The following is a 25,509-nucleotide window of genomic DNA, read 5'->3' on the forward strand; positions in this document are numbered from 1 at the left end:
GTATGTTGTCCACAGGCCTCTCATGGGTGTCGTCGGGCCTGGAGGCCGAGTCCTGCAGGTAATGTGCGGGGAAGATGCCCTCCTGCCGGCGGGTCTTCGTCGTCCGAGAGGCCGCTCCGGCCGGCAGCCCGGGGGAGGAGCGGGGGCCGAGGCGGGCGGGCAGCCCGAGGGAGGGGCGGGGGGCGAGGCCGCACAGTTCCTGCTTGGACTTTTCTAGTCTTTGTTTCGTGTGTTGGTATTTTCTGCCCGTCTTCCTGGCGTTTTGAAATTGAATCGAGTAAGAGTTTCATCAATTTCTGGCAGAGAACTATTAGCTCATATAGATCAGATCCCACCCAGATGAATTCCAGCACCTTCCAGATGCTCGAAGTGGGCTGTCAGAAAGTTTTTCGTGTGAGCAAAGTACCTTGCAACTGTGTTTTACTTTTGTCGTGTAGCTTGACATGTTATGGATTCAAATTCATAGACCCTCTGTGTGAAGGGTGTGTTCCAGGCGCTGTTAATGTTAGCATTTCACTCTGAAAACAAAGACCCTAAGTTCTAAGCTGAAAAATCAGCCTTTTTCGCCCTCTCTTAGGACCTTTTTCGCCCTCTCTTAGGACCTTTTTCGCCCTCTCTTAGGACCTTTTTCGCCCTCTCTTAGGACCTTTTTAGCCCTCTCTTAGGACCTCGACTCTCACATTTTAGGTTATAATGTATTGTTGTTATTGTATTTTACCGTAACTTGAGAACCAATTTCATATCATATCCCTATTCTAGATTCCTGGCCACCTTTCCTGAGTCTGAGGACAACTATAGCTGCATTACACTTGTTTTTGTTTTTGCTGTTTAGTTATATTGAGAAGGAAAATCATAATTTATTATTTTTAATCAGATTCTTTGATTATTCTATGAAAATAAATAAGGACTGAAGTAGGCAATTCACACATACTTGTGAAGTCTAAACAGATAACCTCACCAGTGGCTATAATAGTAATAAAACAAAGTCATCTGGTTTAAACAAGCAGTGTTTAGGGCTGACTTTGAAGAATGACTTTTTTCCCCCACTCGATCTAACACGCTGACGTTTCTCAGTTACTGGGCCCAGTCCACACTCTATGGTCCTCCCTTATATGCCTCCTGGTCATCACTGAGCCAAGAATAGTAGTATTAATTAAATGGGACAGTAATTGTGTGGACAAGGAATTTTTAACCTGCTGCTAACAGGAAATTACATGTAACATAGTCCTTTGGTAAGGAGTTACTTTTCTCCGTAATAACAGCAGACCAAGGATGAACTAAGGGAAAAAAAATTAAAAATAAATAAGTAAATAAAACAGAAATGAAGAAATTGCCGCCACGGAGATAGAAGAAACTAAGATGTACCGTTGACCGTAACATAAAACACACTCAGGCGGGAAACTGGTGGGCTGCCTGGGAACGTTCTACAAGGAATAGTCGTCTGGAGTTGTGGGGAGCAAAGGGTTTGGGCAGCCACTGTGGCCTTTGCTCCTTGGGTCCTGCAGGACAGTTGTGAGCCTCGGCTCACAGAATGGCAGCCAGTGTTCCGCTCCTTGAGTTCAGCATTTCTTTGACTTGCTCGCTTGCTTTTAAGCTTTTTGTTTTGTTTTGTTTTTTTATCAACATCCCCATTTTATTTTAGTTAGTTTTTTTAAACTATTTTTTTAACATCTTTTTTGGAGTATAATGCTCTACATTGTTGTGTTAGCTGCTGCTGTATAACAAAGTGAATCAGCTATATGTATACATATATCGCCATATCCCCTCCCTCTTGCGTCTCCCTCCCACCCCTCTAGGTGGCCACAAAGCACGGAGCTGATCTCCCTGTGCTATGTGGCTGCTTCCCACTAGCTATCTGTTTTACATTTGGTAGTGTATATATGTCCATGCCACTCTCTCACTTCGTCCCACCTAACCCTTCCCCTCCCCGTGTCCTCAAGTCCAAAAAATATGGGACACTTCACGAATTTGCGTGTCATCCTTGCGCAGGGGCCATGCTAATCTTCTCTGTATTGTTCCAACTTTAGTGTATGTGCTGCCGAAGCAAGCACTGCTTTTAAGGTTTTGATGTTGTTTGTTTTTTTCTTTTGATGTTATGTTAAAACTTTGCAGTAATGCTCAGACTATTGCTTCACATTTCAGGACGGTGTTAATATTACAAGTAACTAAATATCAGAGCTTTTAGGAAAGGCTGTGCAGCAGGGAATTAGTCTGCATTGCCTGGTGTGCTGTGGTGTTGGTGGGATTGATTCTCTGTCTCGCTCTTTGCAGAGTTTCCAGTGGCGACTGCTAACCCCTACATTTGAAGGGGTCAGCAGATTGTTGGTGAAACAGCATCTCGTCCAGAATCCAGTCGGACTCTGGAAACTTCTAGGTGTGTATCTTTTGAAGACAGAGGTGACAGGCAGAGCCTATGGCATTTGTGAGTAAATTCAGAGAATGTTGCTCGTTTGACGTCATCAGAAAAACGAAATCGCGAAGAGGACCTTCGGCTGCTACTCACTGTGAGCCCTCAGATGCTCTGAAATGAAGTTTATGAGGAGGAAATTTGTCTGAGGTCTGAACGAGCCATTTTTGCTTCTTTTGAGTTGTCTCTGTCTTTTTTCTTTTTAATTCTGGTAATAATTGGGCTGCTTGACAAAGGTTTTCTATGTGCTGTAGCCAACTCCAGGAACGTTTAGTAAGGAGCTGCAAACTGGCTGTGTATGTCTTACGTACAGAAGGCAAGTAAACACAGCCTACAGATAATGTGCTTTTACACTGGAGTCGCGCCGTTTATTGAGATCTTGTGACATCCGGCTGTCTCTTTTGATCTTAGGTCAAAGGACCATAAGGGTTGACACCTGTACTTTTACTCCCCCCTTTATTCAGTTGGAACAGGGAAAAGGTGAAATCTCCCACTGCTACATACGTACCCACCCCCGGTCATGGCAGCCTACACGTGCCCCCAGTGGCACAGCCGTCACCTCCAGACACCCCCGTGTCAGGTGGACATCGAGGCAGTTTTATTTGTGACTCTCTTTATGTGTGTGAAGAAAGGTGCAGCCCAGTCACGTTGTGAGACGCCTTCCCCCGTTTTAAGCAGTGGTTGGTTCAGACCTTGGACAAGTCAGAGCCTTTGGTGTGAGGAGTGGTCTGGGGCGCGTCTGGGTGGAGGTGGTGGCCCGGGCCGCTGTTGCTGCATCGTGCGGAAGCCGCTTGCCGCTGTTCATTTGTTTAAATTCATTTAAAGTGACTGCATGTCAGGGGCTTCCCTGGTGGCGCAGTGGTTGAGAATCTGCCTGCCAATGCAGGGGACATTGTTGTGGCTCACGGGCCTAGCCGTTCCACGGCATGTGGGATCTTCCCGGACTGGGGCACGAACCTGTGTTCCCTGCATCAGCAGGCGGACTCTCAACCACTGCGCCACCAGGGAAGCCCTGTGTTCATCATTTTTATTCCCTCACGTTGGCTAATTTAAATTACAGAAACACTTACTTCAGTTGAAGTAGTTCACTGTTTACAATGAGTAGATATTAGAGTAAGAATGATTACCCCAGCTTCTAGATCCTGTGCACGTAGCTTTCAGATAGCTTCTGTTTTGTTTTGGTTGTCTGGGAATACGCTCTTCTCCTGAGGGTTCCCCTGTAGTTGCAAGCCTGATTGTTGTTAAACACTTTCCCTCTTCCTTGTAGGAGGCACGTACTACTTTAACACCTCAAGGTGGAAGCAGAAGACTAAAGGCAGTGATAAAGCCAAGGGGAGGAGCCCTGAAGATGATGAAGGTATATCCATCAGATCTTAAGCACTGCCTGCCTTGGTTGTCTGCACATGTGTGCTCTAGTTTAAGGAACAGGAAGCCCATCCTAGGATCACAGCTGCCCCCCGTCCCTAATGCAGTTGCTGGGTTCTTCCTGCCCATCCTTTTAGGGACGGCATCATCAGCACCCGTGTCCCTTGCTTAGAGCACCTGAAGGCGGGTGGGGCTGCTGTGCTCTGTGTGGAAAGGGTGGATCTCGGATCCGCCCCGGACTCAGAGCTCTCAGGGAGGAAGGCTCCAGGACTCCCTGGCCGAAGCCCCGCTCTCGTGCACACCTGACTGGTGTTGGCACTGCCTCCAGGCCTGAGGAGCAGCCCCAGAGGACAGGATGGTACGGGGCATGGCCTTGGGGAAGGAGTGGGGCCCCAAGCCCCGGGGCACAGCGAACTCACTTGCAAGTCTCCTCTGGACTCTGGAATTAGGACTCGATGATTGTGTGAAGGGGAGGGAAATGAAAAGGGAACTTTGGACTGAATTGACCTCTAAGATGACAGCTGGCTGCAGGCAGCTGATACACATGGAACTCGCTAGGCCGTAGGAATGGCTGGAGCGTGCCCACCACTGTGCCCAGTGATTTGCGCACTCTCCCTTCAGAGTGACCCTGTCACTGGCCCTTTCTACATACGAGGACGCTGGATGCCTGCTCTTTGCCTGGTCCAGGGAGGGACCCGTGCGTGGGGAAGTGGCGCTGATTTTGACGTGGCTGCAGAGGGTTGCGGTGCGGGACCCGAGGCCCGGGGGCCCTGGAGGAGGTACTTTACCCAAAGGCCAGCCATGCTCAGAACCAGGCTCCTGTGAGCCCCAGACGCCTCAGGGGGGACGGCAGCCTGAGAAACGCTTTCTTTATCGGACCCCGGGCCTGTCACCAGAGCTGCACACAGACTGGTCCCGTTCCCCAGGCCTCATCTTTCCAGAAGGCCGCAGCCACCCTGGCAGCTTAGTTGGAACAAGACGGCTTCCCGACCAGGTTTTGGTAACCGTGGGGAGGACCTTCCTCCCTAGTCTGGTCCAGAAACGTCTTCAGGAGCTGGGGGGTCTGGAGGTTCGGCCCCAGAGCCCACAGGTTATGGGGTGAAGCCCCTTGTGCTCGACTTTCTAGGAGGGGCTGCGTTTTCCTGATGCTCATGTCCATCCTTCGCTGGCGGCCCCTTCGTTTACCTTGAGAGGAGCTGTAACTTTCCATTGGTCTCGACTCCCATAGTGCCCTCGGCTGGGTTCAGATTAGGCGTTTGTGGCTGTCGACCTCCTGGCTGCAGGCTCAGGCAGTGTGTGTGCTGCAGGCCTCCTTCATCACCCCGGGGGAAAGCCCCCAGGGGACTTGGCTCTTCTTGTTTTTTTCTTTTTATAAATTTATTTATTTTTGGCTGTGTTGGGTCTTCATTGCCACGCGCAGGCTTTCTCTAGTTGCGGCGAGCGGGCTTCTCATTGAGGTGGCCTCTCCTGCTGCGGAGCATGGGCTCTAGGCCCGCAGGTTTCAGGAGTTGTGTCATGTGGGCTCAGCAGTTGTGGCTCGCGGGCTCTAGAGTGCAGGCTCAGTAGTTGTGGCACACGGGCTCAGTTGCTCCGTGGCACCTGGGATCTTGCCAGACCAGAGATCGAACCCATGTTCCCTGCATTGGCAGGCGGATTCTTAACCACTGCGCCACCAGGGAAGTACCCCCATGCATTCTTTTTTTTCTTTCTTTTAATTTATTTGTTTCTTTGGCTGTGCCGGGTCTTAGTTGCGGCATGTGGGATCTTTTAGTTGCGGCATGCGGGATTTAGTTCCCTGACCAGGGATCGAACCTGAGTCCCCTGCATTGGGAATGCAGAGTCGTAACCACTGGACCACCAGGAAAGTTCCCCACCCCACCCCCATGCATTCCTAAGCATTTCACTGCATGACCTTTGACCATGGGTATTTTTCTTTTTTCTTTTATTTATTTGTTTATTTTTGGCTGCATTGGGTCTTTTTTGCTGTGCATGGGCTTTTCACTAGTTGTGGCGAGCAGGGGCTACTCTTTTTTTTTTTTTTTTAGGACTCTCAACCACTGCGCCACCAGGGAAGGCCAGCAGGGGCTACTCTTCGTGGCAGCGTGTGGGCTTCTCATTGCGGTGGCTTCTCTAGTTGCGGAGCGTGAGCTCTAGGCGTGCAGGCTTCAGTAGTTGTGGCGCATGGGCTCAGTAGTTGTGGCTTGCGGGCTCTAGAGCACAGGCTAAGTAGTTGTGGCACACGGGCTTAGTTCCACGGCATGTGGGATCTTCCCGGACCACGGATCGAACCCACGTGCCCTGCGATGGCAGGCGGATTCTTAACCGTTTTGCCACCAGGGAAGTCCCCCCCATGCATTTTTAAGCATTTCACTGCATGACCTTTGACCATGGGTATTTTTCTTTATTTTTCCCACTTTTTTTTTTCCCCCGGCCGCACCGTGCGGCATGTGAGATCTTAGTTCCCAGACCAGGGATCGAACCCGTGGCCCCTGCACTGGGAGGGCCAGGGAATTCCCTCGTACAATTTTTTTTGATATTATGTTTTTACATTTTTCCTACAGTTTCATTGGTTTTGTCAGCAATTCCAGGTCTCTTACTCCACACGTTTCCATGTGAATTTACTTTGTAGAGTTTCCTTCTTCTACCTTCCTGGGGTGTAGCGCTGGCAGTCCCAGCTTTCCCCGAGGTTTGTAGGCACCTGACTGTTGAAGGAGGTCCCAGTCAGGTGCCCTCTGCTCGGCGTTTGGCAAGTAGCACTTCGATAGTAATAACTTGTAGTTTATCACCGAGATCATAGTTTCCTTTAAAGCTGATTGTTTGAACACATGTGTCTTCGTGTTCTGAGATATGTGGTGTGTCTTCAAGTGTGTCATTCATTTCAGAGACATTCTGAGCTGGAGGAGGAAGGTGAGGGCTTGCTTCATGAGAAAATACGGAAGAGAAACCCCGAGGAGGCTGATACTGGCAGATGTGAACGTCGTTTCCTCCCAACAAGTCAATGCTGGGTCCAGTAACACGTAGTTTAATGGAACAAAGTAGGAAATCCAGAACAAAGTTTAGGAAACTAAATCCAGAATCTAGTTTGTCTAAGAATTAGCAAGTAACTAAAGTGGCATTTCACACGGTGGCAGAAAGGGTGGATTGTATGAGAAATGGTTTGGAACCGTTGCTTAGTTGATTGGAAGGAGATTAAATTAGACTCTCATTTCATATACCAACATAAATTCTGAGTGGATTGAGTCATTCAATTTAAAAAACGAAATTGGAAAAGAATTAGGAGAAAATAGAGAGGACCATTCCTTAACTTGAAACGGGTAAAGCCTTTTCTTAGAAGGAGAAGATAGGTGGGTCGGAGCAGCTTCTGCGTCTGCCTGGCCGGTGTCCCGTCGCTCAGGCTGGTGCATGGTCCTGCGGATACTGATTTCTGGGAGGAGTGGCCATGGCCACTTGCTTTCTGCAGCTTCTAACCTGCCGTGGCTGCGGACACGTACTCCCCCCGCTGAATCCCATCGCAAGTCACCATCGGGCACTGTAGCGCCGGGGGCCCGAGGCAGAGTCAGTCTGGAGAGAGGGTCGCGCCGGCTCCTACCCTCCGCACGTGCCGCACACCTGCACGCCTGGCGCACACCCGATGAGGTGGCGGCCCTGGGCCGGGTCTGCGCCTCCCCGCCTCCTTCATGTGCTGGTTGTATATTGGTTCCTTTTGGGGTGAACGGTAGCTTGCCTCGAGAAAGCGGGGTAAAGTTCATGTCCGTTACATTTGCATTAGACGATAATTGCTTGCTTAACCAGAGGTTTTTTTCCATGAGGGCGTCTTCTGGACTGTGAGGAAGTTGACTGGCCCGTGAGCTCTCAGCTCTGTGGACCGCATGCAGGCAGCACAGCACAGCGTCCCGCTCAGACCTGCCCTCTGAGAGCCTTGATGAGAAAGGCCAGTCCTGAGAGATTATACACGTTCGCTTCTCCAAACCCAAGATTACAGAGCTGGAGCACAGATTAGCGGTTGGAGTGATGGAGTCGTGGCTTGACTGGTGATGGATGCGCAGACGTTGACCTGTGGTGGAATTGCACAGAACTAGAGTCACACGGGAGCGCGGGTCGCAAGGGGTGGCTGTGTCAGTATTGTCCACGTTTGGGTTGTGATGTTGTTCCCGGTTTTGTCAGATTGACTGTTGGAAGGCCCTGAGCCCAGTAGACGCGGAAGAGGGGCCTCTGTTACTTCTCGCGAGTACATGGCGCCTACAGTTACCTCGTCGTGAAAGGTTAACAAACGGCGATGGCTGGCATTTCCGGAACACGTTTTGTGGACGGTGCTCCTTTATCCTCTGTGAGGTGCACCTCGTCTCCATCTTCAGGTTTCTCTCCGGGCTGAGGGTCAGGACCAGCCCCGTGGTGGTATTAACGAGAGCCGGGGTATCGCCGCATCCCCCAGTGTTCACGGCACGGTGCTCACAGCTGGGGTGAACACCTGGAGGGCTCCTGCCGTGGTCTCCTACACGTTCAGCAGCGTCGTAACTCGTTCATTTGTCTTCAGGTGGCTGGTTCAGGTGACTCACCGCAGCAGCTGACATCCTCCGACCCCCAGGAAGGACTCGTGGGACCATAGTTTTCCAGCGGTCCCGCAGGCTGCTGTCCAGCGGGTAGACAGTCTAACGACTTAGGAGGCAGCAGCCTTTCCTGGGTGCCCCAGGCAGTAGAGATTTTGGGGTGACCCTCAGCTCTCCGTGAGCTGGATATACGAGGAGCAGCCGGCGGGAGGAGCTGTGCTCACGAAGGCGGGTTCACCCTCCGCAGACAGGGCACGGGCAGAGGCGCCAGTCGGCAGCCTCGTGTCCCCGAGTCTGTGGGGATGATGGACTTGGTGGGAAGGAGACAGGGGGCCTTCGGAGTGGAGGGAATGTCCTTTCTGCCCAGAGCGTTCACATGCCTTTTCTATGTAGAGTCTCAGGGTCAGATCTTGTTTCATCTCTTAGAGCTCGAGAAGCTTCCATCTGTTTAGCCGATCCTATGTCTCACTTTCGTATCTTCCCTTACTGTTTTCCCGTTGTCTTTCTTGGAGCGGCCCTCATGATCTCATACCTGATCAGTACTACGGATATATGTTTTGTTACATTTGGTTTCCTTATGTTAAAGTTTCAGAAATAGAAGTAGTTCAACCAGTTCAGGCTGGCGCGGCAGGGCTGTCGGGCAGTGCGGCTGCCAGGGTTGATTGCCCCCCACTGGGTTGTTAGCAAGGCTGAAGGTTAAATATTTGAGAGAGGCGGCTTCTCACCTGAGAACATGAATCTGCTGTCCACAATCACAATAAGTGGTCACCTTTATGAGCTTGAAATATGGGATACACTGTTGTAAGCTATCGTAAGATAGGGTGATACCTGAAATGTACCTTCGTGTTTTCAAAATGGCTGCTGTGACGGTCTCTCAGGCTTCAGCTTTTTCCTTTTATTTATTTTTTATTTTTTAAATATTTATTTGGCTGCTTCGGGTCTCAGTTGCGACACGCGGGATCTTCAGTTGCGGCATGTGGGATCTAGTTCCCTGACCAGGATCGAATCTGGGTCCCCTGTGTTGGGAGCGCGGAGTCTTAACCATTGGACCACCAGGGAAGTCCCTCAGGCTTCAGGTTTCTAAACCGATGTAAAATGCTTTCGAATTCCCCCAGGCCGCCCGTTGGAGAAGCAGGTGGTGTGTGTGGGTGGCTGCACCTCCAGGTTGTGCAGAGGGCAGGGGGGCCCTGAGTCCCTCCACAGTCTGTCCTTGGAGAGGTGACCATGGCTGGCTCTGCTGTGTGTGCCGGCATGGCCTCTGGGGAGGGTGAGTGAACGGTGGAAGCTTTGGTTGTTGAGACAGGTCTGTCTTGGGCAGAACTGGTGAAGAATTGTACACGCGTTTCTCAAAAGGCGTTGTTAACTGCAGGTCTTGCAAAAGCTGCATGGAGTGTTAGGAAGGATGGGCCCACCCTGCACAGGTGAGAGAGGCCGGGTTGTTCCAGGGCCTCCTGGGGTGTGGATGAGGTGTCCGGTGGGTGCAAGGACTGGGGAGGTGGGCTCCTGGGGGGCAGTGGGCTAGCGAGACCATGTGAAGTGCTGGGTGGACAGCACTGTGTCAGTGAGACGCAGCCCCTGCCCCCGTGTGATTGGTGGGAGGAGCGCTGTGGCCTTGCCTTTGCTGGGACTCCTTCCCATCTGTGCTGTGCGCCGGAGGGAGGTGCTGCCCCCAGGAGCTCCTGTGTCAGGTGTGAGTGGGGGAATTTGTGCCGTGGTTCTGATAAAGAGCGGGCCTGCAGCCTCTGTCTCACACTCCGAAGTGTGCTGCTCGTCCAGTGTTTCTGTGACGAATGCCGTGCAGCTCGCTTCCGTGTCAGTCCCAGGTGGCTGTGTGGGGGGAGGGCAGCTGGTGGTGGAGAGGCTGTTCTTAACAGGGACCTGGGTGTGAGCCACAGGCACTGGGGATGGGTCGGTATCTGGTCGAGCCTGGAAGGCCAGCGAGGGTCGTAGTTGGGCAGACGTGCTGTCAGTGAGATGTGGCGTCACTGTGGAGCTGCGCTGGTCCTGGGAGGCTTTTGACTTTAAAAATGGTTTCATGTTATCCCAGCAGGTGGGACCCCAGGAATGGGATGTCGGTGACCTTGAACGGCGTGTAAGCAGTCACTGTGTTGAAGCATCGGCTACACTAGCGCGGGGACGTCGAGCCCCCTGACGTGGGGGGGCGGGGCAGGGGCGGGGGCTCCGCCCTGGGCTTACACCCGCTCCCCCCACCCCGCAGAGGCGCGGCGGCGCCGGGAGCGCGAGGACCAGATGTACCGCGAGCGGCTGCGCACGCTCTTCGTCATCGCTGTGGTCATGAGCCTGCTCAACGCGCTCGGCTCCAGCGGCGGCAACATCTCCTGGAGCGACTTCGTGCACGAGATGCTGGCCAAGGGCGAGGTGCAGCGGGTGCAGGTGGTGCCCGAGAGCGACGTGGTGGAGGTGTACCTGCACCCCGGCGCCGTGGTATTCGGGCGGCCTGTGAGTACCGGGCCTGGCGGGGTTGCTTAGAGCAAGCTGTGAGTGTCTTGATTTGAGGAGGAGGCCTGGAGGCTTTGAGAAGGGGGCGAGGCAGTGTGGTCCCAGCGGGGTCTGTGCAGAGAGGAGGTGGGGGGGCGACAGGGGCTCTGGGCTGAGGGAGAGGGGGCAGCGGGCGTCCAGGCTCTGCCCGGTGTGCGGCTGGCTGGAGCCCAGCAGGCGGGGGAGGGAGGGGCTGGGGCTGTGCCGGTGGAAACCCCTTGGGGCCGGAGTATGCGGCTGAGAGACCGGTGGGCAAGGGCCGGCCCTGGGCAGGAGCAGGAAAGAAAGGGGGTGGAGGAGAGGGGCCCTGCGAGGGGGAGGGGAGGCTGCAGGCTTGTGCCAGGTAGAGGGTTGGGCGTCAGGGAGGGGGAGACACGCCCAGCAAAGCAGGTGGGTGGGCGCAAGGAGAGCTGCTGTGTAGACCCTCCTGTGAGGAGGAGTCGCTGTCCCGCCTGCCTTCCCATCTCCGACCCCTCTCATTTACCCCCAGGAACATGATGCCAGCCTGAGGCCCTGGAAAGGTGACATCCATACCAGAATATTTTCTTTTTTCTTTAATATTTTATTTATTTATTTATCTGGTTGTACCGGGTCTTAGTTGCGGCAGGCGGGCTCCTTAGTTGCGGCATGTGAACTCTTATTTACAGCATGCCTGTGGGATCTAGTTCCCCGACCAGGGATCGAACCCGGGCCCCCTGCATTGGGAGTGTGGAGTCTTATCCACTGCACCACCAGAGAAGTCCCCCAGAATATTTTCTAACACACTTACCCTGTTTGTGTTTCCCGGGTGCCTCTATACTGGCCTGAGAGCCTTCTGTGTTAATACTTTTAATCCAGGATCCAGTCAAGGATCCTGACTTTAGCATCCTTCCCATCTTCTGTTAACAGTTTAGACAGTGGGAAAAGCAGGCACCTTTCTCCACGCCAGGAGACAGGGCTTTCTGGTTGCACTCGCTCTGCTCGCTGGAGCCCAGGTTTGCTCCTGTGGGCGGAGTGCCTGCTCCCTGATGGCTCACTCACACGGTGCCCCAGAGCATGCCCCGCGGGCGCCCCGGGCGCCGCTCTGCTTCTGGGCTGCGTGGGTGCTTGGGGTGAGGGGGCTCATCCTGCCCGAGCAAGCGCGGCCGTGGGCGCAGCCCAGCCCTACGAGCCTCTCCCTCTTTACAGCTGGGCAGATCGTAGAAGTTAAATTCCAGTGCACTTGAGAGGCCAGGGGCGATGGTAGCCGCTGCCGGCCCAAGGGTGAGGGGCCTGGTGGCTGCTGCTGCAGCGGCTCATAGGGGCCCAGAGGATCAGAGAAGGCTTCACAGGCGCGGGGTTGAAGGGGCTTCTGGGATCACGCCTTTTGCCTTTGGATGTTGAAATAGAAAGAGGGTCCTTTCTACGTTTTTCCCTTCCATCCAAATTGGCCAGGGCAGGTGTTTGAGTGATCAAGGATCGATGAAGTTCAGACCAAGTGTTTGGGGTGCGTTAGGTTAATCCAGCCACTAAGGCCAAGAGGCGTTCCAGTGCAAAGCTTGGTTGGTGGGTCCCCTGTGTGCCCCTCCACCTGGCCTTCTCAGCCTACAAAGTGGAGCCTGACCCGCAAGACTTTCAAGAGACTTCAGAGCGGGGGAAATCTGGTTGCTCCATTTAGATTCCGAGAGTGTGCTTAGAATCTGAGCCTGAAACAGTTTAACTCTGGAAAGCAGGGGCCCGGCTGCCAGAACCATGACTGACGTGGGACTGGGGTGGAGGTGACGAGACTGTCCCACCAGCTTCCGGGAGACGCCGCCTGCTCCCTATTCCTTAGTCTCTCGCCTGCTTGAGGACGGATGAGCGCACTCGGTTGACTGTCAGATCCAGCCGATGGTTAAACAGGGACCCTTCTCAGGGTGACTGTGGGTTTGGTCCAGCACTGCGGGTTCCTTGCCGAGGCTCTGCTGTGCCCTCACAGCGGAGTGCGATCCAGGTGCTGAGTTTAAGACGCACGTGCTGCCCTTCGTTTGCTTAAAATGTTTTTTCGTGAACGTGTCACTGTAATTGTGTTTGAGAGAATGAAAACTCCCTAGACGTGGAGGGGGTTTCTGAGTGGCAGGCCTCTGCTTCTGAAGTCCTGCAGTTGTCCACACACTGTGGCTGGGGCGCCGTTCTCTGTCCTCAGGGTCAGTGGTCTGACCTGTACATCATTCTCGCGGTCCCTCTGCTTTCTGCCCCCAGCGGCTGGCCTTGATGTACCGAATGCAGGTGGCAAATATCGACAAATTTGAAGAGAAGCTTCGAGCAGCTGAGGATGAGCTGAATATTGAAGGCAAGGACAGGATTCCGGTTTCCTATAAGCGGACGGGATTCTTTGGAAAGTAGGTTGGTCATTTCTGTGTGCCTCTAAACTAAACCAGGCTTGACTTTGTAACGTGAGAAACAAACCCCAATAAAAATCTCACACTGGCTGTGCCTGCAGTGAGCTGGAGCCCCTCGTGGGAGGCGGGCGCGTGAGGGGTGGCATGAGGTGGGCCAGCTTGGAGTCACTTTTAGGCACCGCTTCCGCTGTGTGTGGTGTTTCCGAATTCAGCCCAGGTTGGGTTTGCTGTTGCCTGCAAACAGGAAGATGAGGCAGGAAAAGGAGAAGCAGGGTGTCCAGTGGAACTTCTTGGTTCCGTGCTGAAGAGAGACATAGAGACCGTGCAGGGCCTGTGGGCGGCAGGGCCTGCGGACTCCTTGGTGGGAGCACATTCGTTAGCGGGTCACAGGCCCTGTATCTGGACGCTACTGTGTGCAGAGGTCTGCGTCCCCTCGTGGTGACCAGCAGCGACTGTGAAGTGCTGTGTGTCTGTCCCACAGCCTCTGGCTCCTGAGGGTTCAGGGCCCCTAGGCTGCACCTCTGCTTGTTGTAGGGAATGGGGGGGCACACCTGAATGGGTCCCCCTCTTCATCTGGGGGGTGATGCCCTACGGTTTTCTCTTTTTACTGTTACACCGATTTTGCCTTAGTGACCAAAATTGATGGCCTACTTTTGAAAACAAAATACGTGGAAGGTGAAGAGCTGCTCTCGGCAGGCATGAGTTACCCCGGGGCTCTGGATGGCGGGGGACATTCTGGCTTCATGCCACGGTCAGGTTCTGCGTGCCCAGCGCTGCTGTGCTCCAGATCTGAGACTTCGGGAGCACTTGATGCAGGAGGGGTAGTTGGTGAGAATGGGACAAGGAAACCCGTTTTCAGCGCTGGTTCCACAGGTTGATCTCAGAGTGAGGGAGCCCTTCTCATCTTGGGAGCGTCTGCGGGCCCCAGCCTGTGTGAGGCATGTGTGTCGGCTGCCCGGCGGCCGGGCCTGAGGCTGTGCCCACCTTTCTCTCTCATGCTAGCGCCCTCTACGCCCTGGGGATGACAGCCGTGGGCCTGGCCATCCTGTGGTATGTTTTCCGTCTGGCTGGAATGACAGGACGGGAAGGCGGATTCAGTGCTTTTGTAAGTTGTACTTACTGTCTCCCCGAGCTTGTGGTCCTGGGTTCGTCTGTTTGTGCTGACCCTTTCCCGTCACCTGCAGGATGAGTGCACAGTGGACGTCCGCCTGGACGTTGTCCGGCAGCTCCTCTTTCCTTCCGCTTGGCTGACCTGGGGGGCGTCGCACTGGCTCCAGCTGAGGCCTCGCTCCCGGCACGGGGGTGGCCGAGCCCAGGGGTTTCCGCTGCGCTGTGTCCTGTGTTCTGCGCTCTCAGCTGGACCTGACTCTCTGGGGGGTTTCCCCTGCTAGCCGAGACAGCTTTAAAAGTTGTCTTGAAAAGGACGACCTGTATGGACTTCAGAAGGATTCTTCTGTTGTCATGGCATTCACTGCAACGTGCACTTTCCCTCCCCCTCAAGTCGTACCTGGCCTGTCAGCCGCATCTGCAGAGGGCCGCGGAGGAGCCCCTCCTGGGAACCGGCCGGGGGGACAGAGCGCCCCAGTCTCCCCCTGGACTGGGGCCCTTGGTAGCTCAGGCCGTGCAGGCACACTGTGAGCGGCAGCATGGTGTCTCGTGGGGTGCGCCGGACCTGGCTCAGCCAGTTTGATAGTTCTTGCACACTTTGGGCTGTTCATCGTTGTATTTAAATAATGCCGGGGCGAATCCCACGCAGCTGCATCTTTTGAGAGCCTGTCCTGAAGGAGATCGTGGCTGAGGTTGAGCTCCTCGCCAAGAGCTTGTCTGTCCAGCCAGATTGCGCTCCAGAAATTGACCAAGCAACTTTTTTACCAACACTCCCCACAACTGTGTGTCGTTACATAACTTTTATAATCAGAAAAAGAAATCACACGGTAGTGGGGAAGGTCACACAGAGAAGTAAGATGGCTCATGCAAAGACATTGAGTCACCTAGTTGACATGGGGAGTGTTTTCCTTTAAGGCAGATTGCTGGACGCCGGGCGGCTTTCTAGCTGTCAGCGCCCTCGTGTGTCTGGACCGTGCCCTTAGCTGCCGTCTGAGTGAGTGGGGACGGTGGGGCAGGACTTGCAGGTGAGCCGGCGCCCAGGGCTCCTCCGTCCTGTCCTACTGGGCTGCACAGGGCTCCGCCCCTTGTCTTTCTGCCCAGAATCAGCTTAAAATGGCTCGCTTCACGATTGTGGATGGCAAGACGGGGAAAGGAGTCAGCTTCAAAGATGTGGCAGGAATGCATGAGGCCAAGCTGGAGGTTAAGGAGTTTGTGGATTATCTGAAGGTGAGTGGGTGGCGGTTGCGGCGCAGGGGGCGGGGCGGACTGCCTGGCCGGTGCCGCGCTACACAGTGAGCCCCCTGCTTGGCCGGCACCTAAGTGGTGGCTTCCGTGACCACGGTGCCCTGCGCTGCCTGTCACCCGTCACCGCAGAGCACTCTGCTTTCCCAGAGCCACGTGGACATCACCCAAGGCCCCCGAGAGTCATGTCCCGAAGGTTCTCTGGAGCGTCGGGGGTCAGTGCGTGTCCTCTGCTGCTTTTCTAGAGCCCAGAGCGCTTCCTGCAGCTCGGAGCCAAGGTCCCGAAGGGCGCACTGCTGCTCGGCCCCCCCGGCTGCGGGAAGACGCTGCTGGCCAAGGCGGTAGCCACAGAGGCCCAGGTGCCCTTCCTCGCGATGGCTGGCCCGGAGTTCGTAGAGGTCATTGGAGGTGGGCCCCCTGACCATGTGTCCAGGGCGCGCTCCTTCTGCAGTGGCTGGTTGCCTTAGGGAGTCGTGGGCGTGGAGGGAACGGGGTGCTGACGTTCTGGGGAGCCGTGGTCTGGGGGGTCCAGGCGGGAGTGGGCCGGCACACGTGCAGCAGGGTCCGCCTGCTGGGGCTTCCCCGAGAGCAGGGTCCGTGCCCCTGACCTGCCCGCTTCCCCATCCCCCGTGTCCTCAGGCCTCGGCGCGGCCCGCGTGCGGAGCCTCTTCAAGGAAGCCCGCGCCCGGGCCCCCTGCATTGTGTACATCGACGAGATCGACGCCGTGGGCAAGAGGCGCTCCACCACTGTGTCCGGCTTCTCCAACACGGAGGAGGAGCAGACGCTCAACCAGCTGCTGGTGGAGATGGACGGTGAGCGCTGCTCGGGCCGGGTCGCAGGGAGGCTCGTGTGCCCTGAGGGTTTGTCAGCACTGGGAACTCTTCCTCCGGCAGGCGGTCACCAGAAACACAGCTTTCACTTTCCCAAAGTCAGAGCAGTAGTTCAGAAAGAAAAAGGAAGAAAAGGTGGGGATGCCGTGTCGGGCTGGGTCACGACGGTGGTGGTCAGTCTCAGAGGAGCCCAGGGAGTCTTGCTGCTGTGAGAGTCTGTGCCCGGCGTGGGTGCGGCCGGTGCCTCAGATGCACGGCCGGGGGTGCTGTGTCTGCTGCCCTTGAGATGACCTGTGGACTGGCTTCCACACAATTTTTTTCTTTTTAATGGAATTGGTTTTTTTTGAGCTACTCCTGTAAGATCCTCTTTGGAGTGTGTGTGTGTGTGTGTGTGTGTGTGTGTGTGTGTGTGTGTGTGTGCGCGCGCGCGCGCGCGTGTGTGTAGATATTGTGCTTGTTTTCATTGTGGTAAAATATACGAAACATAAATTTTACCGTTTTAACCATTTTTAAATGCAGTGTTCAGTGGCAGTAAGTACATTCCCATTGTTGTATGACCATCACCACCATCCGTCTCCAGACCTTTCTCATCTTCCCAAACACAAATTGTCCCCATTAAGTACCGACTCGGCATCCTCCCCTCCCCTAGCCCCTGGCCCCGCCATCCTCCCGTCGGTGTCTGATTTTATTGGGAACGTACAGGGTTTGTCCTGTTGGGACTGGCTTATTTCACTCAGCATCATGTCCTCAAGCTTCACAGGGTCTTAGTTCCCTGACCAGGGATCGAACCCACACCCCCTGCATTGGAAGCACAGTGCCTTAACCAGTGGACCACCAGGAAGTCTCAGAATTCCCTTCCTGTTTAAGGTTGAGTAATGTTCCCTGGTGCGGATGGACCACGGTTGGCTTATCTGCTCGTCTCTCGATGGACTCTGTTGGCTGTTGTGAACGATGTTGCTGTGAACATGGGCACACACATCTCTTTTCAAGTCCCAGCTGTGTAGGACCCAGTTTTAATTTTTCTTTCATTAGAATTCCAGTGCTGTTTTAGGTATTGTAGGTAAGGAAAACACTTTTTTCTCAAAGTAGTTTTGGTCTAAGAGAACCATTTATTTGTATTTTTTAAAAAATCTTTATCTTTTATTTTGGCTGCGCCAGTCTTAGTTGCGGCATGTGGGTTCTTAGTTGTGGCGTGCGTGAGGGATCAAGTTCTCTGACCAGGGATCGAACCCAGGCCCCCTGCATTGGGAGCACAGAGTCTTACCCACTGGACCACCAGGAAGTCCCTATTTGTTTACTTATGTTCCTCTTTAAAGTATTCTCAGCGTTTGGGATGGTGGATCTGGTGGCCAGCGTGTGGGCAGTGGAATCTGATTGTGTGTGGCTAAGGGTGAAACTTTTTTATTTAGCCTCTCATTTTCAAAGAGTTTCAGACTTACAAAAACAATGGAAAAGCAGTCAGAGTTCCTGTAACTATTCCCTTACCCCACGCAGCCCAGAGGCCGACGTGGATGAGGCCTGACACAGGTGTCCAGCAGCTGCCTCTGACCTGCAGATGTGCCCTTTCTGGCCCAGGGTCCAGTCCAGCCTCACGTTGCTTACTTGTCCTGTCTCCTTGGTCTCCTCCAGCCTGGGCCTGTCTTTATGTCCTTGTCCTCGTGACTGTGGCACTTCTTCCAGGCCAGGCCCTGGAAAGGACGTCCCCTGTGAGGCTGCTGTGTCCTCCGAGTGAGGTTGAGCCCCGCGTGTGTGGCAGGAGCCGCTCAACAGCCTTGGTGGCATCACTGTGCACGGCGGTGCCCCCGTGCCCCGACTCTGGTGCTGGGACGCGGGCCTGCAGCGCTGGGCAGGTCGGGGGCTGATGCAGGGGAGGCATTTCGTCATCTTTTCAGATGTGTGAGAAATCAAAGTGTGACTTCTCACGGCGGAGGAAAGGGCTGCCTCGTTAGGTCCTGAGAATGGTTTGCGTCTGGAGCTGCCCCTGGAGACCTGCGTCTCCCTCTCGTCCGGGTGTCCGTCAGGATGGCTCAGGGACTCTGCCCCGTGGTCAAGGTCTGAGGAGCAAGCTTCCTGGGGAGGACGTGCCTGGGAACTCGGTGTCTGTGCAGCTGAGAAGAAGCTCTGGGGGTCGCTCCCTGGAGATGGGCCCTCCTGGGGCCCCTCACCCACCCCCGCTGCTCCCCGCTCTGAGCAGCCCCTCGCCGTGTGCTGGGCTGTGAGCAGCTGGACCCTGAGCGCACCGTCTGGTCGTCTGCAAGTTAGACTCCTAGTCTCCAGGAACCCCGTCGCAGGGTTTGATGAGCGTGCTGTCAGAAGTGCTGCATCTCAGCCGTGGGGAACCTCGGTGATGCCGTGGGACACGGCAGGCCGTGTCTGGAAGCCACCGTCAAGCTCCACGGCCCTGGCGGCTGTGCCAGACTCATGTTGTCCTGCGGCTGCCCGCCCGAGTGCTGGCCCCGGGGGGCTTGTGGGCCATGGGGGGACGCGGCGGGGTGCGCGCCCCTCCTCCCCTCCCGTCCTCCGAGCCGGGGTTTCCTGACGTGTCGAGTGAAGCTAATGCGCGACCTCACCCGTAGTTGTGACCTTGTGTGCGTGACGGTGGGGCTCCCTCGTGGCCCGCTGTGGCCGAGCACCTGGGCCCCGGGAGCAGTACCCCCCTCTCTCTGCTCCTGTTGCTTTTTGCGCTTGAAGCCAGAGACCACCCTTCCGGGTGATGTGCACCCCCAGGAAGCATTCCCAGCTGGTGCCTTCTCTGACGGGCCCCTCTGTGCTGCCGGGAGAGGAACAGCTTCCCCCGGCTTTGCTGCAGCCGTGGGCCCCCCAGGACCTGCCCCCCAGGCCCCGGAGCACCCCCTCAGAGGCCCTGGCAGGGCTGGACCGCCGCCCGCGGGCCTTTGTGCACAGACACGGCTGAGCGTCCGAGGAGCCTTTGTCACCCCTCAGGGAGGAGCAGTGTCTGCTCATCCAAGTGCAGCGCATGCGCCAAGTGCGGAGCATGCAGTGGACCTGGCGCCGCAGTGGGAAGCCTGCAGGGGCGGGGCGCCTGCGCTCCCTCTCGCAGCCCAGTGGGCGCAAGGAGGCCCTCGCTCCTCGCCCCCCACCATGGGCGCCTCCATCCACACCCCTGTGGCCTCGATTCCGCCTGGAGTCTGTAGAAAGGCCCGGGTGCCGAACCCCCAAGGACCTCCTGTACAGCACAGGGAGCTGTGGTCAGCATCTTGTAACAACCTCTGATGGGAAGGAATCTGGAAAAGAATATGTATACATATATACGAAAGAATAGTTGAATCCCTGCGCTGTGATTCAGTGCTATACCTGAAGCACTATAAATAAGCTATACTTCATTAAGAAAGTGAAAATTAATTAAGGAAAAAGAGGAAACCGCAGGTAGCGCTCACACGGCCTTTTCCGTGTTAGTCTGTGAGCCGTGTTAAGTGAACTTCTGCGTGAGGTGTGAGGCTTGGTCACAGCTCACCATGTGTGTGGACGTCCAGCTGCTCCAGCACCTCTTGTTGAAGGGCTGTCCTTCCTGCGCTGAGCCTTCAGCGTTGCGTGAGCCCAGCCGGGCGCCTCTGGAGAGATGTTCTCGGCCCCCGGCTGCTGGTCCACGACTCTGTCCTCCTCACACACACGTCCCTGTTACTTAGCTGAGCACTCATTCCTGAAGGCAGAGTCATTCCTCTCACTTCATTCAAAATAGTGGCAAGAGCAGACATGGTGAGGACCTGAAGAGACTGGATCCCAGGTCTGTGCGTGAACCTGGACTCTGACTTGAGTGAAGCAGCTGTGAAGACGCATCTGTGAAGCAGCAGGGGAAGCGAACCTGACCCCCTGCGGCGGGAGAGGGAGAACGTGCAGCCTCCCGGGAGACAGCTCGGCCGGCTCTGAACACGCTGGACACACACGGCACGTTGACCCGGTGTCCACAAAACACGCGTGCCCCAGTGTTCACTCGCTTGTAACAGCTGAAACCTGGAAAGAGGCCGTGTGTTCTGCGATGGGTGCGTGGCTACGCCCGGATGTGTTCTCACGGGGGTACCAGGCAGCAGTGAAGAGACGCTCGCTGTCGTTAAGCCCGACTGCCTGGCTGGGTCTCGGGGTTTATGCCGAGTGAAAAAGGCCAGCCTCAGAAGGTTACAGGCCGTCCGCTTCAATTTATACGAGACCGTGCAAATGACGGTTCTGGGAAGGAGAACACGCGAGTGGCGGGGAGGGGACGAAGCTGTGCAGGGAGGTCTTTGTGGGGGTGGGATCTGCCTCAGTCCGGGGTGGAGGCCGGGCACCGCGCAGAGAGATGCGTGCCCGTCAGACGGGGTTGCGGCAGCTTCGGCTCCACGTGGGAGCAACCTGACACGCAGCCACGGGGACATCTGTACAGTTTCTGCCACTTGCGGTGTGCCCAGAGCTATGCCAGTCCCTGAACAAGCCCTGTGGGCCGCTTGCTGACACAGAGGCCATGGCCGTCCTGCGGGAGTCCCCGTCTGGAGCTCCGGGCTCACGCTCACCCTGGCCCGGCTGCTGCTTTCTTCTGCACCCGTTATTCCTACTGTTTTTCAATGTTTCTTCACTGTTGTATAATCCCAGGATTCTGTGTTCACAGCCCCGGCCTATGGCAGGCAGGCGTTTGGGGAATCTGAGTGGGGAGCCCCGGCAGGTGTCCCAGGTAGCGCTCTGGGACTCGAGGCGGAGGGGCTCCTCCATCCCCAGGTGTCCCGGGAAGTGGACCCGGCCAGCTCTGCCCAGGGCCCCTCCCTCCAGCAAGCGTCTCATTTCCCTATCAGAGTTTCGCTTTTCCTAAAATTGAGCGTAGGCAGTCAGGGCAGAGGGGCTGGTGCATCACGTATGCTGGGTGGCGCTTGCTTTTGTCCGAGTTTATTTCAAAAGTCTGAGCTATTTTAAGATGCTGCCTTTGTGTTGGGAAGCAGACGCTTTTCTGCACTGTCCACTCTCGAGCCGTGAGTGGGCCCAGGCTCCATGAGGTGTCTGGGCTCACCACATCCCAAAATGCAGAGCCCAGGCTGGGAGCCTGGTCTCTGGGAGACATTTCTTTGAAGTTCTGGAGTGATTTCCTTGGGGCTGGGTGTGGTTTGGGCTGTCCTGGTGGTGTCAACCCCTGGGCGAAGTGGATGCCCTCCCTGGGTCGGGGCTTCCTGGGCCCCTGGCCGCTGTCCTGGGATCGTGCAGTAGAGTGAAGGACTCTGATTTCACTTCTGTTGAAAGACTTTGTACAGGTGATTTGAAATTGTATTTGTCAATGTCAGTTTATTACAGATTAAGTTAGCAAAAGATGGATCCTGGCATCTTTATTTTTTAAACTTTGTGTCATGGAACTTTCCCGAAGCTGGGGAGAACCTGCTTTGAGTGCCGTGCCCCAGCCCAGCCTCGGTGCCTGTCGTAACTATGGCCAGTTCTGTCTGCCAACACCCCTGCCTCTTCCCCCGTGGGTTAAAGCAGACCCAGAGTTCTGCACCTTCACTAGGAGAAATACCTCCCTATCATTGTGACACTTGTTCTTACTAGCATCTAACATCCAGTCGGGGTCAGATCCCCCCGGCTGCTTCGTGGGGCGTTTTTGCAATTGCTTTATTCAAATTAGCGTCCAGCCCAGGTTCACACATAGGTGTGGGCCGTTAGTGATGGTTTCTGGACTTGCTTTTAAATTCTCATGAGAGACCTGGGGCCCTCAGTCCCAGTGTTGGACGGGACATGTCCCCAGTGTCCCTGGCAGTGGTGTGGGGAGGTGCCCCTTGCATCCCGGGAACACTCTTCCTGCAGGGCTGCTGTCTGGATGTGGAGGATGGCCTTGGAGGGCAGAACCGGGTTCCGACCCGCGGTTCTGCCTCTGGGCCGCGGCCTGGGAAGGAAGTGGTGGGTTCTTGCTCTTGTGGTTTTGGTGGAAGCGCTCAGGAGGGACGGGCCCGGGTGGGTCCACAGCTCTGCGTTCAGGTGCCCAGCCTCTCCCGCCCCATGTCCCTCGAGGGGGTCTGTGGGGAAGCTTCCGGGCTGGGGACCCCACCCTAACAGCTGCTGTCTGTTCCTTCAGGAATGGGCACCACCGACCACGTCATCGTCCTTGCGGCCACCAACCGAGCTGACATTTTGGACAACGCTCTGCTGAGGCCAGGCCGACTGGACCGACATGTGTTCATCGACCTTCCCACGCTGCAGGTCAGTGCGGCCTGGCTGGCCGTTCCGGGCCTCGGCTCCCTGCTCTTCTGGGCTTTCTTGTTTTAAATTTTATTTATTTATTTATATTTTTTGGCCGTGTTGGTTCCTCGTTGCTGCTCACGGGCTTTCTCTAGTTGCGGCGAGCGGGGGCTACTCTTCGTGCGGTGCGCGGGCTTCTCATTGCAGCGGCTTCTCTTGTTGAGGAGCACGGGCTCTAGGTGCATGGGCTTCAGTAGTTGTGACGCGCGGGCTTCAGTAGTTGTGGCGCATGGCCTCAGTAGTTGTGGCTCGCGGGCTTTAGAGCGCAGGCTCAGTAGTCGTGGCGCACGGGCTTAGCTGCTCCGCGGCGTGTGGGATCTTTCTGGATCAGGGCTGGAACCCGTGTCCCCTGCACTGGTAGGCAGATTCCTAACCGCTGCGCCACTGGGGAAGCCCCTCTTCCCCTGGTTTTGATCCTTGTTGTTTTCCTCTTTATCCTGAAACGTCTGGGCCGAGTCCTGCGGCACAGTCTTCGCAGAGCCTCAGAGCCACGTGCTGCATGGCTTTGGAGCACGAGCTGCACGGCTGCCCTGATGGGGTGGAGGGTGCGAGCCCCAGGGACCTCTCGGCCCCTCTGGCTGCACTGCCCCAGGCCTCTGCTCGGACGTCCACCTCCAGGGGGTTGGGCCTTCGTGGTGGCCGCCCAGGGAGCAGGAGCCTAGCGTGGCTGAGGACCCAGCAGGGGCAGGGGAGGGTTTGGAGGGTGAGCGTGGCAGGTGGCTGGTGGGTTAACGTTCCCGCAAAGACCGACGTGGGGGTCCGGGCCGGGCCCGGGAACACCCAGCCTTGTCCTGTCGTAGGTTGTAGCCTGCCACTGCTTCCGAAGGCCTGGATTCCCGTCTTCCTGACGTGTCACACAGGGTACAAAATAACCTTTGCTACCTGTGATGTGTGACGTGCTTTATCTTCTCCTGTCTCCTTTTTTCCTTCCGGTTTTGAAACGCCGCCTGCAGCCCTGAGTTGGTTTCTCGGAGCAAAAGCTGACCTCACGGCCAGTGGCTCCCGAGTGTCGGCGGGCGGGAGCCTGCACCCGTGTCCTTTGACCCGTGTCCCCTGTCCCGTGTCCCGCAGGAAAGGAGGGAGATCTTTGAGCAGCATCTGAGGAGCCTGAAGCTGACGCGGGCCAGCAGCTTTTACTCCCAGCGGCTGGCGGAGCTGACGCCGGGCTTCAGCGGTAGGGGCGCGGGTCTCTGTCTGGGGCTGGAGAGGGCGGAGGGGGCCTCCCCAGGGACCTTCCACCCCTGCTCTGGGCCCACGGCCAGCACAGCCGGGGTGGGAGTGAGGTGTACACGCAGCAGGCAGAGGTGAGAGGACTCTCCTCCCTGAGGTTCTGTCGCCTGTGCACGCCCCCCCACCCCCAGCAGTCCTGGTGGTCCTGCCTTTGTTCCGCTCCTCCCCACTGGGGGCTGACCTGCAAGGCCACGTCTCCTCCCGGGCCCCCCACTGCCCTCCCCCACGGTCTCCGTGTTGTCACAAATCAGGTTTCTTTTCTGTATGGCTCTCGTTTTACAGGGTAATATAAGTAGAAACCCCTTTTATCGTGGTATAAATTTCTTCCCTTTGGACTTTGTTTAACGTCCTGAACTAGAACCTCATGGGTGTCAGAGAGCCTTTCTCAGCCCTTGACGTGTGTGTGGAACACTAGGTGGAAGGAACCAGCAGGGGTCCAGAGAGGCAGCTGACCTCAGCCCTGCGGCCACTCGAGGGGAATGGGGCAGCCCCCTCCTCCCGCCCCCCATCTCTCTGCGTCTGCTTGAGTGCCACCCCCGTGCCCACAGGCGCTGACATCGCCAACATCTGTAACGAGGCCGCACTGCACGCCGCGCGGGAGGGGCACACGGCCGTGCACACGTCCAGCCTGGACTACGCTGTGGAACGCGTCTTTGCCGGTACACAGACCCGCCCACGGGTGGGGGGCAGGCCTAGACGCCGCGCGACAGAATTATTGCCCAAGAGGGAAGACGGGTTAAGAGTTCCTGTTTTTACGTCAGGCCTTAACGGTGTGACTTACTCTCGTTAGTGCAAACAGAAATACCATAGGGTGTCACAAGCTCAAGTGTGAGTGTCCTCGGCCCATCGGCCAACGTGCGGGGCCTGAGCGCCGGACAGGCCCCTGCCCACGTCGCCAGGGTTGGCAGCTGCGCCCCGGGCGAGGAGGAGGCCTGCTCTGCAGGAGGCTCCGTGCTCTGTGTTGGGCGGGGCCGGCGCCCGCAGCTGTGCTCACCTGCTGCCGTACGCGGGGTCCTTGGCCTTCTGTGAGGAGAGCGGGACGAGCTCCCACAGCCCGGGGGCAACACCAGAGGCCATCAGTGCGCCTCGTCCTCCCACAGGGTTTAGAGCAAGTCATTGAGGGTGGCACCAAGGAGCAGGCCTCTCCCACAGATGGGCCCGCCACCCGCAGTTTGAGGTCAGACCTAGGACAGGTGCCTCTGCAGCCTGGACACAAGCCAGCGTCACAGTTTCTCACTGTAAATTATGTCTTGTGTAAGCCATTTCTTTTACGTGGAAAGTGACGCGCTTACAGCGAGAGTATCTGAACAGGAAAGACTAGAGAAAACCCGTCCAGAATCCTACCTGGGTGTGTGGTGCCTCGAGCGGGGTACTCCCGAGCTGCAGCGGCTGCTCCTGGGCCCGGCTCTGGGTGGGGCGATCCGACCGCCACAGCCAGTGCGTCTCAGGACGTGTCCCCTCACAGCAGGTGCTGGGGGTAGTCCCGGTCGCGTGATTTACCAAGTACCCTGAGCCTAGAGCTTGTTCAGGGTGCAGAGGTGGAAACACGCGGCTGTGTGGACGGTTGGGGACAGCGGACAGGACCTCAGCAGTGACTTGAGGGGGATGCCTGTAAGGTTGCGAGGTAAGGGGTCAGTAACTCGGGCAGGACCGGAGAGCGGGGGCCGCAGCTGCCCTGCCAGGTCTGGGGGCCGGCAGGAGACCCGAGCTCGTGCCGTCGGCCCCGCAGCCCTGT

General features: G+C 56.2%; 1 protein-coding gene and 1 non-coding gene across 2 annotated transcripts in view; one reads left to right on the forward strand and one right to left on the reverse strand.

Moving 5' to 3' along the window:
* SPG7 (SPG7 matrix AAA peptidase subunit, paraplegin) overlaps positions 1 to 25,509 on the forward strand; it is a 30,961-nt gene that overhangs the window by 275 nt on the left and 5,177 nt on the right. The window contains 12 exon segments of the mRNA XM_024735607.1: positions 1 to 58; positions 2,272 to 2,374; positions 3,675 to 3,764; positions 10,538 to 10,779; positions 13,018 to 13,157; positions 14,160 to 14,262; positions 15,366 to 15,491; positions 15,752 to 15,914; positions 16,146 to 16,319; positions 22,381 to 22,505; positions 23,616 to 23,718; positions 24,323 to 24,433. Of these exon segments, the coding sequence (XP_024591375.1) occupies positions 1 to 58; positions 2,272 to 2,374; positions 3,675 to 3,764; positions 10,538 to 10,779; positions 13,018 to 13,157; positions 14,160 to 14,262; positions 15,366 to 15,491; positions 15,752 to 15,914; positions 16,146 to 16,319; positions 22,381 to 22,505; positions 23,616 to 23,718; positions 24,323 to 24,433 (1,538 nt within the window).
* Positions 1,945 to 2,051, reverse strand: LOC112393553 (U6 spliceosomal RNA). Its single transcript, XR_003001949.1, has one exon. It is a non-coding gene; the product is annotated as a U6 spliceosomal RNA (small nuclear RNA).

Source organism: Neophocaena asiaeorientalis, unplaced genomic scaffold (genome assembly GCF_003031525.2).
Source record: "Neophocaena asiaeorientalis asiaeorientalis breed wild unplaced genomic scaffold, Neophocaena_asiaeorientalis_V1.1 scaffold40, whole genome shotgun sequence".
In the NCBI taxonomy this organism is placed as follows: Eukaryota; Metazoa; Chordata; class Mammalia; order Artiodactyla; family Phocoenidae; genus Neophocaena; species Neophocaena asiaeorientalis.